General features: G+C 45.2%; 1 protein-coding gene across 12 annotated transcripts in view; it reads right to left on the bottom strand.

The window, feature by feature from the left end:
- LOC139531481 (eyes absent homolog 1-like) overlaps positions 1–19,368 on the bottom strand; it is a 119,574-nt gene that overhangs the window by 52,319 nt on the left and 47,887 nt on the right. For 9 of the 12 annotated variants that reach the window (XM_071327961.1, XM_071327965.1, XM_071327969.1 and 6 more), the window contains 3 exons: positions 6,844–6,938; positions 2,636–2,909; positions 1,495–1,637 (listed from right to left, as the gene is read on the bottom strand). In XM_071327961.1, the coding sequence (XP_071184062.1) occupies positions 1,495–1,637; positions 2,636–2,909; positions 6,844–6,938 (512 nt within the window). The remainder of the gene's footprint in view (positions 1–1,494; positions 1,638–2,635; positions 2,910–6,843; positions 6,939–19,368) is intronic. The other 3 variants (XM_071327966.1, XM_071327972.1, XM_071327973.1) reach the window with 1 other exon arrangement.

Below are 19,368 nucleotides of genomic sequence, written 5' to 3'. Positions count from 1 at the left end.
TGAACATTTTCAAAGATTAATACAAATTAAATAAGTAAAATATATTAGTTGCATAAGTAGTTAGCCCTCTGAGTCAATGTATGTTAGAGTCACCTTTGCCAGTGATTACATTTGTGAGTCTTCTTGGGTGAGTCTATACGAGCTTTACACACCTGGCTTGTGTAATATTTGGCCATTATTATTTTCTAAATTCTTCAAGCTCAGTCAAGATTTTGGGGATCACGGCTAGACAGCAATTTTCAAAATTTGACATATATTTTCAAGCACATTTAAGTCAAAACTGTAACTTGGCCACGACTTGGTAATTAACTCCAGTGTATATTTGGCCTTGTGTTTTAGGTTATTGTCCTGCTGAAAGGTGAATTCCTCTCTCTGTGTCTGGTGTAAAGCAGACTGAAGTAGGTTTTCCTCTAGGATTGCCTTTTTATCTTTATATTAACTTTGACCATGATTAAAGAGATATTCTACGTCTGATTTGTTATCGTGACCCATCTACCAATCACTGCCCTTCTTTATGAGGCTTTCTAAAAGCTCCCTGGTCTTTGTAGTGGAACCTGTGCTTGAAATCCAATACTTGACTGAGAGACCTGTATGTACGAGGGACAGAGGAAGGGTTAGTCATAAAATAAATCATGTCCACCCCCCCCCCTTTTTGTTTTGTCACACATAACTTATTATGTGATATGTTAAGTCATATTTTACCTCTGAACTAATTTAGAAACAAAAGAGCTGAATACTTATGCAACGACTGTCTTTTAAGGTATGCGTGTTTTACTCATCCTAATATTTTTGTGTCGATTGTTGACAACAACAAAAAAAACGACAATTAAATCCATTTTAATCCCCACTTTGTAACACAATAAAATGCGAACAAGTCCGGGTCTGAATACTTTCTGAAGGCACCATATCTGCCTCAGAGGAAAAAAATCCAGCCATGTTTTTTTTTCTTTTAGAGTATACCACTATCTAAACAAAACCCATAGTCGATAAGAACAACAAAGAAATATGTATAAATGGTTCATTATTATAGAAGTGCTTTCCTTTTATTGATATTCGTAAATATACTTAATAATTAATAAGGCACCATTGAAAAATAAATGTTATAGTCAATAAACATTTCAGTAATCAATAATAAGTTATTAAAGGTTACAAAAGAGCGCTGAGTTTTGTTCGTGTGTGTGTGATGTGTTAACCTTGGTGTGGCGTTGGGGGTAATTGGATTAGTCTATTGTGCCTCAGACAGGGTGAGGCTGTCTGTCGCCAAGGTAACGCACACACACACGCACGCACGCACGCACGCACGCACGCACGCACGCACGCACGCACGCACGCACGCACGCACGCACGCACCACGCGCCGCCCGCCCGCCCGCCCGCCCGCCCGCCCGCACGCACGCACGCACGCACGCACGCACGCACGCACGCACGCACACACACACACACACACACACACACACACACACACACACACGCACACACACACACACACACTCACCTCAAGGTCAGAGTCAGGCGGTGGTGAAGGGTTGTTGTTCCTTCTCCCTCGGCCACGTGACTTTCCATCCGAGGCACGCCGCAATCGATCCGATTCTGAATCTTTAATGGGCGTTGATGGACTGTGGATGGTACTGTAATCTCCTGGGGGGGGGGGGGGGGGGCGGAGGGATGGATGGACAAAAGGAGAAGAAGAAGAGATTGTTTTAAATAAAGAGGAGGAAATGATGTCTCTCTTTCACCTTTAGAACTGAGAAGAGTGGAGGGAGCTGTCGACAGCGACATTTTGGATTGTAAAGTGTGTGTGTGTGTGTGTGTGTGTGTGTGTGTGTGTGTGTGTGTGTGTGTGTGTGTGTGTGTGTGTGCCTGTGTTTGTGTGTGTATGGTGGTTAGAGCGTTGGACTAGTAACCGAAAGGTTGCAAGAACGAATCCCAGAGCATGACAAGGTAAAAATCTGTTGTTTCTTCCCCCTGAACAAGGCAGTTAACCCACTGTTCCTAGGCCCGTCATTGTAAATAAGAATTTATTCTTAACTGACTTGCCTACTTAAATAAACGTAAAAAAATAAAAAAATAAAAAGTGTGTTAAATAATGACAACTAATCGATAACTACATTCAACCTATGTTCTGTTGTAAGGTTTCCAGAGTGTCAGACAGGCAGGACAGAGATAATAACGTCAGTATTCTACGTTCAGATGATCTCTAGCTGTAACCCGGGCAGGTTTAAATTCCTCTTATCTCATTTGGTGGGATGATGATGTCATCAGAGCTCTATTGTCAGAAGGAGCATTTAATGTGATTCTCTGAGGTGCTCCTCTGAGAACTACTCTCTGCAGTTAATTCATATTTTCTACGATAATGCTATTTCATTGAGTGCTAAGGTAAGAAAGGGTGGGTTAAGAATGGAAAGGAGGGGTAACAGCAATTGAAAAACAGTTATCACCCCCCCCCCAAAAAAAAATAGAATTTATATTTCTTCAATAATACCAGTTTCTAGATTTTCTTGGGACCGCCAACATTCGGTGAGGGATTTGGGTGGCAATTGGGAGGTGGAGGGGAAACGTTGATTATAACAAATTCAAAACAATTATCATAATATTATAGTTTATTTTAGTTTAAAAAAAATAACAGTAATGGTTACCATAATGAGTGGCCCTGGCATCATAGCCACCCCCTCCAGAGCCGTCTGATCCTGGGGACGGAGGGTGGGTGGCCTGGGGGGCCTGGGGCCTACCTGCTGGGGGGTCCGTGAGGGCCTGGCTGGTCAGGGGGGGCTCCTGGAGGGTGTAGGTGGCTGTGGTGGAGGGGGTGGTGGGACTGGTGTTGTTGCTGGTCATATAGGGGGAGGTGTAGGGAGAACTGTTGTAATACTGGGCGTACTGGCCCTGGCCGAACGCTGGGTAGCTTGGGTAGTCCTGGAGGGGAGAGGGGAGGATGGATGGATGGATGGATGAAGAGAGACAGGAAAGGATGGATGGAGGGAGAAGGAGGAGGAGAGAGAAAGAAAGGGAGAGAGGGAAGGATGGATGGAGAGAGAGTCAGAGAAAGAGAGAATGACAGAGAAAAAGAAAGAGAAAAACAGTAGATACACAGTAGATAAACAGTGATATATATATATATAGAGAGAGAGAGAGAGAGAGAGAGAGAGAGAGAGAGAGAGAGAGAGAGAGAGAGAGAGAGAGAGAGAGAGAGAGAGAGAGAGAGAGAGAGAGAGACACAGAGAGAGAGAGAGACAGACACAGAGAGACACAGAGAGAGAGAGAGAGAGAGAGAGAGAGAGAGAGAGAGAGAGAGAGAGAGAGAGAGAGAGAGAGAGAGAGAGAGAGAGAGAGAGAGAGAGAGAGAGAGAGAGAGAGAGAGAGAGAGAGAGACAGACACAGAGAGAGAGAGAGAGAGAGAGAGAGAGAGAGAGAGAGAGAGAGAGAGAGAGAGAGAGAGAGCGAGAGAGGGAGAATGACAGAGAAAAAGAAAGAGAAAAACAGTAGATACACAGTAGATAAACAGTGATATATATATATATATATATATATAGAGAGAGAGAGAGAGAGAGAGAGAGAGAGAGAGAGAGAGAGAGAGAGAGAGAGAGAGAGAGAGAGAGAGAGAGAGCGAGAGAGGGAGAATGACAGAGAAAAAGAAAGAGAAAAACAGTAGATACACAGTAGATAAACAGTGATATATATATATATATATATATAGAGAGAGAGAGAGAGAGAGAGAGAGAGAGAGAGAGAGAGAGGGAGAGGGAGAGGGAGAGAGAGACACAGAGAGCGAGAGAGAGAGACACACAGAGACACAGAGAGAGAGACACAGAGAGACACAGAGAGAGAGAGAGAGAGAGAGACAGAGAGAGAGAGAGAGAGAGAGAGAGAGAGAGAGAGAGAGAGAGAGAGAGAGAGAGAGAGACAGAGAGAGAGAGAGAGAGAGAGAGGGGGAGAGGGAGAGAGAAGAAGTAAGAAATGGACCAGTGGTGCTACTTTACAGTCCAGATTCCAAAACATAAATGTAAACATGTGTCCTACATCTGGACAGCGATCTGTCTTGGTCATTTTTTAAAAGTTCGCATCTTAAAATGATTTCCTATTCCCTACGTAGTACATTACTTCTGGCCAGGGCTCCGGTCAAAAGGAGTGTACTTAATAGCAACATAGAGTTCCATTTGGGACCTGAACCCCTTTTTTTGTCTGTGCCAGAAGTAAGGGATCTTCCCTGTCTACAACACTACAGATGTAAGGAGGGATTACTCTATGATTCATGTGACGTGGATCAATTGGAACTGAACTGTATCATACATTATGTCAAAATGTCAAGTGTGTCAAAATGGCACCACTATTTCTTGTATAATAGCGCACTTCTACCCTGTGGGCTCTGGTCACAATTAGGGCACTGTAGGGATCATGGGTGCTATTTGGGATACACACCAAGGTTCTCTGGATCTTTTATAGATACAGTGGGGCAAAAAAGTATTTAGTCAGCCACCAATTGTGCAAGTTCTCCCACCCTAAAAAGATGAGAGAGGCCTGTAATTTTCATCATAGGTACACTTCAACTATGACAGACAAAATGAGAAAAAAAATCCAGAAAATCACATTGTATGATTTTTAATGAATTTATTTGCAAATTATGGTGAACTTGCACAATTGGTGGCTGACTAAATACTTTTTTGCCCCACTGTATATAAAAAAAAAAAGAGTACAGTCCCTCATCTTAATATGAACTCCACTACCCTCACACTAACCAGCCCCGCTTAATATGAACTCCACTACCCTCACACTAACCAGCCCCGCTTAATATGAACTCCACTACCCTCACACTAACCAGCCCCGCTTAATATGAACTCCTCTACCCTCACACTAACCAGCCCCGCTTAATATGAACTCCACTACCCTCACACTAACCAGCCCCGCTTAATATGAACTCCTCTACCCTCACACTAACCAGCCCCGCTTAATATGAACTCCACTACCCTCACACTAACCAGCCCCGCTTAATATGAACTCCTCTACCCTCACACTAACCAGCCCCGCTTAATATGAACTCCACTACCCTCACACTAACCAGCCCCGCTTAATATGAACTCCACTACCCTCACACTAACCAGCCCCGCTTAATATGAACTCCACTACCCTCACACTAACCAGCCCCGCTTAATATGAACTCCTCTACCCTCACACTAACCAGCCCCGCTTAATATGAACTCCACTACCCTCACACTAACCAGCCCCGCTTAATATGAACTCCTCTACCCTCACACTAACCAGCCCCGCTTAATATGAACTCCACTACCCTCACACTAACCAGCCCCCGCTTAATATGAACTCCACTACCCTCACACTAACCAGCCCCGCTTAATATGAACTCCACTACCCTCACACTAACCAGCCCCGCTTAATATGAACTCCACTACCCTCACACTAACCAGCCCCGCTTAATATGAACTCCACTACCCTCACACTAACCAGCCCCGCTTAATATGAACTCCACTACCCTCACACTAACCAGCCCCGCTTAATATGAACTCCACTACCCTCACACTAACCAGCCCCGCTTAATATGAACTCCTCTACCCTCACACTAACCAGCCCCGCTTAATATGAACTCCACTACCCTCACACTAACCAGCCCCGCTTAATATGAACTCCTCTACCCTCACACTAACCAGCCCCGCTTAATATGAACTCCACTACCCTCACACTAACCAGCCCCGCTTAATATGAACTCCACTACCCTCACACTAACCAGCCCCGCTTAATATGAACTCCACTACCCTCACACTAACCAGCCCCGCTTAATATGAACTCCACTACCCTCACACTAACCAGCCCCGCTTAATATGAACTCCACTACCCTCACACTAACCAGCCCCGCTTAATATGAACTCCACTACCCTCACACTAACCAGCCCCGCTTAATATGAACTCCACTACCCTCACACTAACCAGCCCCGCTTAATATGAACTCCACTACCCTCACACTAACCAGCCCCGCTTAATATGAACTCCACTACCCTCACACTAACCAGCCCCGCTTAATATGAACTCCACTACCCTCACACTAACCAGCCCCGCTTAATATGAACTCCACTACCCTCACACTAACCAGCCCCGCTTAATATGAACTCCACTACCCTCACACTAACCAGCCCCGCTTAATATGAACTCCTCTACCCTCACACTAACCAGCCCCGCTTAATATGAACTCCACTACCCTCACACTAACCAGCCCCGCTTAATATGAACTCCTCTACCCTCACACTAACCAGCCCCGCTTAATATGAACTCCACTACCCTCACACTAACCAGCCCCGCTTAATATGAACTCCACTACCCTCACACTAACCAGCCCCGCTTAATATGAACTCCACTACCCTCACACTAACCAGCCCCGCTTAATATGAACTCCACTACCCTCACACTAACCAGCCCCGCTTAATATGAACTCCACTACCCTCACACTAACCAGCCCCGCTTAATATGAACTCCACTACCCTCACACTAACCAGCCCCGCTTAATATGAACTCCACTACCCTCACACTAACCAGCCCCGCTTAATATGAACTCCACTACCCTCACACTAACCAGCCCCGCTTAATATGAACTCCACTACCCTCACACTAACCAGCCCCGCTTAATATGAACTCCACTACCCTCACACTAACCAGCCCCGCTTAATATGAACTCCACTACCCTCACACTAACCAGCCCCGCTTAATATGAACTCCACTACCCTCACACTAACCAGTCCCTCATCTTAATATGAACTCCACTACCCTCACACTAACCAGCCCCGCTTAATATGAACTCAACGATGCTAAACATCTTCTATGGGCTATCCGAAGGAAGAGACGCTACCGTAGAAGACACCTGCTGTGTACTGTTGAAGCCGGTGGAGTTCGTGAGGGCGTTGCTTCCTGCGTACAGTCCTGACGTGGTTGTGAACGTGCCACCTGGAGAAGACAGGAAAACACACGGTCATCACTTAGGAGTTATACATATGACTTACAAACTCAATGACAGCGTATCCTATATGATAATGTACGCTATATGATAGCGTATGCTATATGATAATGTACGCTATATGATAGCGTATGCTATATGATTATGTATGATATATGATAGCACATGATAGCGTATGCTATATGATTATGTATGATATATGAATGCATATGATAGCATATGCTATATGATTATGTATGATATATGATAGCGTATGCTATATGATAATGTACGCTATATGATAGCGTATGCTATATGATTATGTATGATATATGATAGCATATGATAGCACATGATAGCGTATGCTATATGATAATGTACGCTATATGATAGCATATGCTATATGATTATGTATGATATATGATAGCATATGATGGCATATGATAGCATATGCTATATGATTATGTATGATATATGATGGCATATGATAGCATATGCTATATGATAATGTACGCTATATGATAGCGTATGCTATATGATTATGTATGATATATGATAGCATATGATAGCACATGATAGCGTATGCTATATGATTATGTATGATATATGAATGCATATGATAGCATATGCTATATGATTATATATGATATATGATAGCGTATGCTATATGATTATGTATGATATATGATAGCATATGATGGCATATGATAGCATATGCTATATGATTATGTATGATATATGATGGCATATGATAGCATATGCTATATGATAATGTACGCTATATGATAGCATATGCTATATGATTATGTATGACATATGATATCATATGATGGCATATGATAGCATATGCTATATGATTATGTATGATATATGATGGCATATGATAGCATATGCTATATGATTATGTATGATAGATGATAGCGTCATGTTATATGATCATGTATGGTATGCTATATGATTATGTATGATATATGATAGCATATGATGGCATATGATAGCATATGCTATATGATTATGTATGATATATGATGGCATATGATAGCATATGCTATATGATAATGTACGCTATATGATAGCATATGCTATATGATTATGTATGACATATGATATCATATGATGGCATATGATAGCATATGCTATATGATTATGTATGATATATGATGGCATATGATAGCATATGCTATATGATTATGTATGATAGATGATAGCGTATGCTATATGATTATGTATGATAGCATATGATAGCATATGCTATATGATTATGTATGATATATGATAGCGTATGCTATATGATAGCATATGATAGCATATGCTATATGATTATGTATGATATATGATTATGTATGATATATGATAGCATATGATAGCATATGCTATATGATTATGTATGATATATGATAGCGTATGCTATATGATAGCGTATGATAGCATATGCTATATGATTATGTATGATATATGATAGCTGCCTTGTTCAGGGGCAGAACCACAGATTTTTACCTCGTCAGCTCGGGGATTCGATCTAGCAACCTTTCGTTGACTGGCACAATGCTCTAACCACTAGGCTACCTGCCGCCCCATAGTGTATGGTATATGATAGTGTATGGTATATGATAGTGTATGGTATATGATAGTGTATGGTATATGATAGTGTATGGTATATGATAGTGTATGGTCTATGATAGTGTATGGTATATGATAGTGTATGGTATATGATAGTGTATGGTATATGATAGTGTATGGTATATGATAGTGTATGGTCTATGATAGTGTATGGTATATGATAGTGTATGGTATATGATAGTGTATGGTCTATGATAGTGTATGGTCTATGATAGTGTATGGTATATGATAGTGTATGGTATATGATAGTGTATGGTATATGGTAATGTCTCCAATCAAATATCTAAGCCCAACAGAATATGGCTAAGCCTGGCACATGTATTACACTGAAATAAAAACATTTCCACAGAGAAAATAAACGGATTACCACATTTTCAACAAAAAAAGGACATAACCGAGAGAGAAATACATTTTGTGGAACAATGATTTCAGGTAGTCAACAGTGAGGTGTAGAGAGAGAAACGGAGAGAGAGAGAGAGAGAGAGAGAGAGAGAGAGAGAGAGAGAGAGAGAGAGAGAGAGAGAGAGAGAGAGAGAGAGAGAGAGAGAGAGAGAGAGAGAGAGAGAGAGAGAGAGAGAGAGAGAGAGAGAGAGGGAGGGAGAGAGAGAGAGAGAAAGAGAGAAAGCGAGAGAGAGAGAGAGAGAGGGAGGGAGAGAGAGAGAGAGAGAGAGAGAGAGAGAGAGAGAGAGAGAGAGAGAGAGAGAGAGAGAGAGAGAGAGAGAGAGAGAGAGAGAGAGAGAGAGAGAGAGAGAGAGAGAGAGAGAGAGAGAAAGAGAGAAAGCGAGAGAGAGAGAGGGGGGGAGGGAGAGAGAGAGAGAGATAGAAAGAGAGAAAGAGAGAGAGAGAGAGAGAGAGAGAGAGAGAGAGAGAGAGAGAGAACCAATTGCTCTATATGGCAGTGAAGTATGGGGTCCACTCTCTAATAATGAATTTACTAAATGGGACAAACATCCAATTGAAGTATTGCATGCAGAGTTTTGCAAGACTGTATTGCAAGTACAAAGAAAAACTCCAAATAACGCATGTAGGGCAGAATTGGGCCAATATCCCCTCCTCATTCGAATAGAAAAAAGAGCCATCAAATTTTACAACCATCTAAAAACAAGTGACCCTAAAACATTCCATCACACAGCTCTACAATGTCAAGAGATGAAACCAGAGAAGAGTCCCCTCAGCCAGCTGGTTCTGAGGCTCAGTTCACCAACCCAAACCAACCCCATAGAGCCTTGGGACAGCCCTCAGAAAATCTGGCCCAACCAAATCATCACAAAACAAAAAGAAAAATATATAACCTATTGGAAAGACACCACAAAAAATCAAAGTAAACTTCAATGCTATTTGGCTCTAAACAGACAGTACATGGTGGCAGACTATCTGACCACTGTGACTGATAGAAAACTGAGGAAAACATTGACTAGGTACAGACTCAGTGAGCACAGTCTGGCTATAGAGACCGGTCGTCACAGACAAACCTGGCTGCCCAGAGAGGACAGGCTGTGCTCACTCTGCTCCAGGGGAGAGGTAGAGACAGAAGTGCATTTCCTACTACACTGTGACAAATACTCAGACCTAAGAGCATATTTCTTTCCCAAAATTATAATTCAATACAAAGAATTTGAAACTATAAAAGATGAAGAAAAATTCAAATATTTGTTGGGTGAAAAGCCAAAATGTGCAGTTTTGGCAGCCAAATATGTGTCCTCCTGCCACAGCCTGAGGGACAGCCAGTGAAAAATGCAAAGTAATGTTGATAATATTTCCCATTTAGCTTAGTTTTGTTTTGTCTTTCGTACCAGGTCATGTGCCTTCTCAGTCATGTTGACACTGGTCTACTACTGTTGCTTTAATGTATTGTTGTTCTGATTAATATTGTTGTTGTAGCTGTTATTAATGGTAATCCCATGTCCACTACTACTATTATTATTGCTGTTAGTCCCACCATTTATTTATATATAAATATATATATATTTTGTGTATATATATACATATATATTTTATTGAAATTTTTCGATATGTATACTTTGACAATGTAAGTAATAATAACTTGCCATGTCAATAAAGTCAATTGAATTGAAAAAAAAATTGAGAGAGAGAGAGAGAGAGAGAGAGAGAGAGACTACTTTATCACTGACCTCAACCCAGAGTCTCTCAGAGCGTTCACAGTCAGCCCACTGACACCCCTATCAGACCACAGCAAAATCACAGTCTACTTGAACAGAGCAATACTCAATCATGAGGCATCAAAGCCAAAGGAACTGAGTAACATTAAGAAATGCTATAGATGGAAGGAATGCAGTTTGGAAACCTACCAAAAAACAATTAGGCAACAGCAAATTCAATCCCTTTTAGACAACTTCCTGGGTAAAATGTTCCACTGCAATAGTGAAGGTGTAAACTTGGCAGTAGAAAATCTTAACAGTATATTTGACCTCTCAGCTTCCCTATCAAATCTAAAAATCTCAAATAGAAAACCGAAGAAAATGAACAACAATGACAAATGGTTTGATAAAGAATGCAAAAATCTAAGAAATAAATTGAGGAACCTGTCCAACCAAAAACATAGAGACCCGGAAAACCTGAGTCTACGCCTTCACTATGGCGAATCACTAAAACAATACAGAAATACACTACGGAAAAAGAAGGAACAGCACGTCAGAAATCAGCTCAATGTAATTGAAGACTCCATAGACTCTAACCAATTCTGGGAAAATTGGAAAACACTAAACAAACAACAACACGAAGAATTATCTATCCAAAATGGAGATGTATGGGTAAACCACTTCTCCAATCTTTTTGGCTCTATAACAAAGAATAAAGAACAAAAACATATACATGATCAAATACAAATCCTAGAATCAACTATTAAAGACTACCAGAACCCACTGGATTCTCCAATTACCTTGAACGAGTTACAGGACAAAATAAAAACCCTCCAACCCAAAAAGGCCTGTGGTGTTGATGGTATCCTTAATGAAATGATCAAATATACAGACAACAAATTCCAATTGGCTATACTAAAACTCTTTAACATCGTCCTTAGCTCTGGCATCTTCCCCAATATTTGGAACCAAGGACTGATCACCCCAATCCACAAAAGTGGAGACAAATTTGACCCCAATAACTACCGTGGAATATGCGTCAACAGTAACCTTGGGAAAATACTCTGCATTATCATTAACAGCAGACTCGTACATTTCCTCAATGAAAACAATGTACTGAGCAAATGTCAAATTGGCTTTTTACCAAATTACCGTACAACAGACCATGTATTCACCCTACACACCCTAATTGACAACCAAACAAACCAAAACAAAGGCAAAGTCTTCTCATGCTTTGTTGACTTCAAAAAAGCCTTCGACTCAATTTGGCATGAGGGTCTGCTATACAAATTGATGGAAAGTGGTGTTGGGGGTAAAACATACGACATTATAAAATCCATGTACACAAACAACAAGTGTGCGGTTAAAATTGGCAAAAAACACACACATTTCTTCACACAGGGTCGTGGGGTGAGACAGGGATGCAGCTTAAGCCCCACCCTCTTCAACATATATATCAACGAATTGGCGCGGGCACTAGAACAGTCTGCAGCACCCGGCCTCACCCTACTAGACTCTGAAGTCAAATGTCTACTGTTTGCTGATGATCTGGTGCTTCTGTCACCAACCAAGGAGGGCCTACAGCAGCACCTAGATCTTCTGCACAGATTCTGTCAGACCTGGGCCCTGACAGTAAATCTCAGTAAGACCAAAATAATGGTGTTCCAAAAAAGGTCCAGTCGCCAGGACCACAAATTCCATCTAGACACCGTTGCCCTAGAGCACACAAAAAACTATACATACCTCGGCCTAAACATCAGCGCCACAGGTAACTTCCACAAAGCTGTGAACGATCTGAGAGACAAGGCAAGAAGGGCATTCTATGCCATCAAAAGGAACATAAATTTCAACATACCAATTAGGATCTGGCTAAAAATACTTGAATCAGTCATAGAGCCCATTGCCCTTTATGGTTGTGAGGTCTGGGGTCCGCTCACCAACCAAGATTTCACAAAATGGGACAAACACCAAATTGAGACTCTGCATGCAGAATTCTGCAAAAATATCCTCCGTGTACAACGTAGAACACCAAATAATGCATGCAGAGCAGAATTAGGCCGATACCCACTAATTATCAAAATCCAGAAAAGAGCCGTTAAATTCTACAACCACCTAAAAGGAAGCGATTCCCAAACCTTCCATAACAAAGCCATCACCTACAGAGAGATGAACCTGGAGAAGAGTCCCCTAAGCAAGCTGGTCCTAGGGCTCTGTTCACAAACACAAACACACCCCACAGAGCCCCAGGACAACAGCACAATTAGACCCAACCAAATCATGAGAAAACAAAAAGATAATTACTTGACACATTGGAAAGAATTAACAAAAAAACAGAGCAAACTAGAATGCTATTTGGCCCTAAACAGAGAGTACACAGTGGCAGAATACCTGACCACTGTGACTGACCCAAACTTAAGGAAAGCTTTGACTATGTACAGACTCAGTGAGCATAGCCTTGCTATTGAGAAAGGCCGCCGTAGGCAGACATGGCTCTCAAGAGAAGACAGGCTATGTGCTCACTGCCCACAAAATGAGGTGGAAACTGAGCTGCACTTCCTAACCTCCTGCCCAATGTATGACCATATTAGAGAGACATATTTCCCACAGATTACACAGATCCACAAAGAATTTGAAAACAAATCCAATTTTGATAAACTCCCATATCTACTGGGAGAAATTCCACAGTGTGCCATCACAGCAGCAAGATTTGTGACCTGTTGCCACAAGAAAAGGGCAACCAGTGAAGAACAAACACCATTGTAAATACAACCCATATTTATGCTTATTTATTTTAACTTGTGTGCTTTAACCATTTGTACATTGTTACAACACTGTATATATATAATATAACATTTGTAATGTCTTTATTGTTTTGAAACTTCTGTATGTGTAATGTTTACTGTTAATTTGTATTGTTTATTTCACTTTTGTATAATATCTACCTCACTTGCTTTGGCAATGTTAACACATGTTTCCCATGCCAATAAAGCCCCTTGAATTGAATTGAATTGAATTGAGAGAGAGGGAGGGAGAGAGAGAGAGAGAGAAAGAGAGAAAGAGAGAGAGAGAGAGAGAGAGAGAGAGAGAGAGAGAGAGAGAGAGAGAGAGAGAGAGAGAGAGAGAGAGAGAGAGAGAAAGTGAGAGAGAAAGCTAAATGCTAAACACTCAGCCTGTTGTGTTGAGGCTACTGAAGGGTGGAGGAGTGGGGGAGGAGGGGGAGAGAGAGGGGGATGTGGGGGAATAAGAGGGAGAGAGATAGTGAGGGTGGAGAGAGAGGGGGGGGGTTAGGCTACAGGAGTACTTAATGAATATGTAGAATCTGTCTTCTCTTCACGGCTTTAAAATAACTAACTCTAGGGCTAATTCATTCAAAGAGGAAAGGCTGATAGGATCTAATGGCTTAATAAGACAGGCTGTGGCTGATGCCTGCCCTGAGAGAGAAAAAGGGATGAAAAGAGGAGAGGCCCTTGGGCATGACTCTTCTCTTCACCCTCCCTCCCTCCCTCCCTCCCTCCCTCCCTCCCTCCCTCCCTCCCTCCCTCCCTCCCTCCCTCCCTCCCTCCCTCCCTCTAGAGGACAGGGAGAAGCCTCAGCAGAATAGTTCTTGGTTTTCATCAGAATGTGTAGATCAAATGTTTGTTGACAAATTCTCTGGACCAGTGTCTGGTTAGCGAAAGATGCCAAGACTTTTCCAGGTTTTCCAGTTCCCCCTCCAAAAAAAAAGAGGTTTCTGACCTTTTTCCTAGTTAAATAAAGGTTAAATAACATCTAACATTGTAGCACAAAATAACTTCTCTCTCTAAAATACTGTACCTTCCATTGTCTTCATCCGATCGGGAAGTCCAAACATGGACTTCCCCACCGCAGTTCTGCGACTCAAAATGACCCCTTAAGGAGAACATCTTCTCAAATCTAAAACAGTAAAACACTGGAACAGACTTCACAGGGTGATATATGAACTATAGCGACCAACTACCTAGCTATCATCCATTTATGAGAGCTATAGCGACCAACTACCTAGCTATCATCCGTTCATGAGAGCTGTAGAGATCAACTACCTAGCTATCATCCGTTCATGAGAGCTGTAGAGATCAACTACCTAGCTATCATCCGTTCATGAGAGCTATAGCGACCAACTACCTAGCTATCATCCGTTCATGAGAGCTATAGCGACCAACTACCTAGCTATCATCCATTCATGAGAGTTATAGCGACCAACTACCTAGCTATCATCCATTCATGAGAGCTATAGGGACCAACTACCTAGCTATCATCCACTCATGAGAGCTATAGCGACCAACTACCTAGCTATCATCCATTCATGAGAGCTATAGCGACCAACTACCTAGCTATCATCCGTTCATGAGAGCATTAGCGACCAACTACCTAGCTATCATCTATTCATGAGAGCATTAGCGACCAACTACCTAGCTATCATCCATTCATGAGAGCATTAGCGACCAACTACCTAGCTATCATCCATTCATGAGAGCTGTAGAGATCAACTACCTAGCTATCATCCATTCATGAGAGTTATAGCGACCAACTACCTAGCTATCATCCACTCATGAGAGCTATAGCTACTAACTACCTAGCTATCATCCATTCATGAGAGCTGTAGAGATCAACTACCTAGCTATCATCCATTCATGAGAGCTATAGCGACCAACTACCTAGCTATCATCCACTCATGAGAGCTATAGCTACTAGCTACCTAGCTATCATCCATTCATGAGAGCTATAGCGACCAACTACCTAGCTATCATCCATTCATGAGAGCTATAGCTACTAACTACTAACCTATCTTTCAACCAAACCCTTCATCCTCCTCCTCATCCTCCTCTTCCTTAGTGAAAATGAAGGAGGGGTAGATTAATTTACTGTTCCCAATGAACAGCTTTGTTCCCAATGAACAGCTTTGTTCCCAGAGACAATCAGAGGGTGGTAGATTCATTTACTGTTCTGAAAAATAACTTTACTACTCCAGGACGGGGGGGGGGGGGGGGGGGGGCAAAGGTGGTGTGCAGGGGGGGTGAGTCTGAGTAGCTGCCAATGCTGCTAAACACTTTTAGTAAATAAAATGCTCTTAGACGATAAAGACACATACTGTATCCTCCCTCTCTCTCTCCCTCTCTCTCCCTCTCTCTCTCCCCCTCTCCCCCTCTCTCTCTCTCTCTCTCTCTCTCTCTCTCTCTCTCTCTCTCTCTCTCTCTCTCTCTCTCTCTCTCTCTCTCTCTCCCTCTCTCTCTCTCCCTCTGCCCCTCCAGCTATCAGATCTAGACACATCAGATCTATACCTTCTGTTCTCTCTGCCTCTCTCAGTGGGCTTTATTGGCATGGGAAACATGTGTTTACATTGCCAAAGCAAGTGGAATGGATAAACAAAAGTGAAATAAACAATTAAAAGTAAACAGTACATTTTACACTCACACAAGTTCCAAAATATAAAATACATTTAAAATGTTATATTATGTCTATATACAGTGTTGTAACGATGTGCAAATAGTTAAAATACAAAAGGGAAAAAATTAATTAACATAAATATAGGTTGTATTTACAATGGTGTTTGTTCTTCACTAGTTGCCCCTTTCGTGTGGCAAAAGGTCACAAATCTTGCTGCTGTGATGGCATACTGTAGTATTTCACCCAATAGATAGGGCAGTTTATCAAAATTGGATTTGTTTTAGGGTGGTAGTGGGTAGTAGTGGCGGGTAATCCGGGTTAGTTGGGGGTAGTGGGGGTTGGTGGGGCGGGTAGTTGGGGGTAGTGGGGGGCTGGTTAGTGGGAGGGTAGTGGGGGGTATTGGGGGGCTGGTTGGTGGGAGGGTAGTGGAGGGTATTGGGGGGCTGGTTGGTAGGAGGGTAGTGGGGGGTATTGGGGGGCTGGTTAGTGGGAGGGTAGTGGGGGGTATTGGGGGGCTGGTTGGTGGGAGGGTAGTGGGGGGTATTGGGGGGCTGGTTAGTGGGGGGTATTGGGGTCTGGTTAGTGGGAGGGTAGTGGAGGGTATTGGGGGGGCTGGTTAGTGGGAGGGTAGTGGGGGGTAGTGGGGGGTATTGGGGGGCTGGTTAGTGGGAGGGTAGTGGAGGGTATTGGGGGGCTGGTTAGTGGGGGGGGTAGTGGGGGGTAGTGGGGGGTATTGGGGGGCTGGTTAGTGGGAGGGTAGTGGAGGGTAGTGGGGGGTATTGGGGGGCTGGTTAGTGGGAGGGTAGTGGAGGGTAGTGGAGGGTAGTGGGGGGGCTGGTTAGTGGGAGGGTAGTGGGGGGTAGTGGGGGGTATTGGGGGGTAGGTGGGAGGGTATTGGGGGGTATTGGGGGGGCTGGTTAGTGGGAGGGTAGTGGAGGGTATTGGGGGGGCTGGTTAGTGGGAGGGTAGTGGGGGGTAGTGGGGGGTATTGGGGGGCTGGTTAGTGGGAGGGTAGTGGAGGGTATTGGGGGGCTGGTTAGTGGGAGGGTAGTGGAGGGTATTGGGGGGGCTGGTTAGTGGGAGGGTAGTGGGGGGTAGTGGGGGGTATTGGGGGGCTGGTTAGTGGGAGGGTAGTGGAGGGTATTGGGGGGCTGGTTAGTGGGGGGGGTAGTGGGGGGTATTGGGGGGCTGGTTAGTGGGAGGGTAGTGGGGGGTATTGGGGGGGCTGGTTAGTGGGAGGGTAGTGGGGGGTAGTGGGGGGTATTGGGGGGCTGGTTAGTGGGGGGGGTAGTGGGGGGTATTGGGGGGCTGGTTAGTGGGAGGGTAGTGGGGGGCTGGTTAGTGGGAGGGTAGTGGGGGGTATTGGGGGGCTGGTTAGTGGGAGGGTAGTGGAGGGTATTGGGGGGCTGGTTAGTGGGGGGGTAGTGGGGGGTATTGGGGGGCTGGTTAGTGGGAGGGTAGTGGGGGGTAGTGGGGGGCTGGTTAGTGGGAGGGTAGTGGGGGGTATTGGGGGGCTGGTTAGTGGGAGGGTAGTGGGGGGTAGTGGGGGGCTGGTTAGTGGGAGGGTAGTGGGGGGTATTGGGGGGCTGGTTAGTGGGAGGGTAGTGGGGGGTATTGGGGGGCTGGTTAGTGGGAGGGTAGTGGGGGGTATTGGGGGGCTGGTTAGTGGGAGGGTAGTGGGGTGTATTGGGGGGCTGGTTAGTGGGAGGGTAGTGGGGTGTATTGGGGGGCTGGTTAGTGGGAGGTTAGTGGGGGGTATTGGAGGGCTGGTTAGTGGGAGGGTAGTGGGGGGTAGTGGGGGCTGGTTAGTGGGAGGGTAGTGGGGGGTATTGGGGGGCTGGTTAGTGGGAGGGTAGTGGGGGGTATTGGGGGGCTGGTTAGTGGGAGGGTAGTGGGGGGTATTGGGGGGCTGGTTAGTGGGAGGGTAGTGGGGTGTATTGGGGGGCTGGTTAGTGGGAGGGTAGTGGGGGGTATTGGGGGGCTGGTTAGTGGGAGGGTAGTGGGGTGTATTTGGGGGGCTGGTTAGTGGGAGGGTAGTGGGGGGTATTGGGGGGCTGGTTAGTGGGAGGGTAGTGGAGGGTATTGGGGGGCTGGTTAGTGGGAGGGTAGTGGGGGGTATTGGGGGGCTGGTTAGTGGGAGGGTAGTGGAGGGTAGTGGGGGGCTGGTTAGTGGGAGGGTAGTGGGGGGTATTGGGGGGCTGGTTAGTGGGAGGGTAGTGGGGGGTATTGGGGGGGCTGGTTAGTGGGAGGGTAGTTGGGGGTAGTGGGAGGGTATTGGGGGGCTGGTTAGTGGGGGGTATTGGGGGCTGGTTAGTGGGGGGTATTGGGGGCTGGTTAGTGGGAGGGTAGTGGAGGGTATTGGGGGGCTGGTTAGTGGGGGGTATTGGGGGGCTGGTTAGTGGGAGGGTAGTGGAGGGTATTGGGGGGCTGGTTAGTGGGGGGTATTGGGGTCTGGTTAGTGGGAGGGTAGTGGAGGGTATTGGGGGGCTGGTTAGTGGGAGGGTAGTGGAGGGTATTGGGGGGCTGGTTAGTGGGGGGTATTGGGGTCTGGTTAGTGGGAGGGTAGTGGAGGGTATTGGGGGGCTGGTTAGTGGGGGGTATTGGGGTCTGGTTAGTGGGAGGGTAGTGGAGGGTATTGGGGGGCTGGTTAGTGGGGGGTATTGGGGTCTGGTTAGTGGGAGGGTAGTGGAGGGTATTGGGGGGGCTGGTTAGTGGGAGGGTAGTTGGGGGTAGTGGGAGGGTATTGGGGGGCTGGTTAGTGGGAGGGTAGTTGGGGGTAGTGGGAGGGTATTGGGGGGCTGGTTAGTGGGGGGTATTGGGGGCTGGTTAGTGGGAGGGTAGTGGGGGGCTGGTTAGTGGGAGGGTAGTGGGGGGCTGGTTAGTGGGAGGGTATTGGGGGGCTGGTTAGTGGGAGGGTAGTGGGGGGTATTGGGGGGCTGGTTAGTTGGAGGGTAGTGGGGTGTATTGGGGGGCTGGTTAGTGGGAGGGTAGTGGGGGGTATTGGGGGCTGGTTAGTGGGAGGGTAGTGGGGTGTATTGGGGGGCTGGTTAGTGGGAGGGTAGTGGGGTGTATTGGGGGGCTGGTTAGTGGGAGGGTAGTGGGGGGTATTGGGGGGCTGGTTAGTGGGAGGGTAGTGGGGGGTATTGGGGGGCTGGTTAGTGGGAGGGTAGTGGGGGGTATTGGGGGGCTGGTTAGTGGGAGGGTAGTGGGGTGTATTGGGGGGCTGGTTAGTGGGAGGGTAGTGGGGGGTATTGGGGGGCTGGTTAGTGGGAGGGTAGTGGGGGGTATTGGGGGGCTGGTTAGTGGGAGGGTATTGGGG

This window comes from Salvelinus alpinus, chromosome 10 (genome assembly GCF_045679555.1).
Source record: "Salvelinus alpinus chromosome 10, SLU_Salpinus.1, whole genome shotgun sequence".
Taxonomy (NCBI): Eukaryota; Metazoa; Chordata; class Actinopteri; order Salmoniformes; family Salmonidae; genus Salvelinus; species Salvelinus alpinus.
The sequence above is the reverse complement of the archived record's forward strand: the minus strand, read 5'-3'. Positions and strand labels throughout refer to the sequence as shown.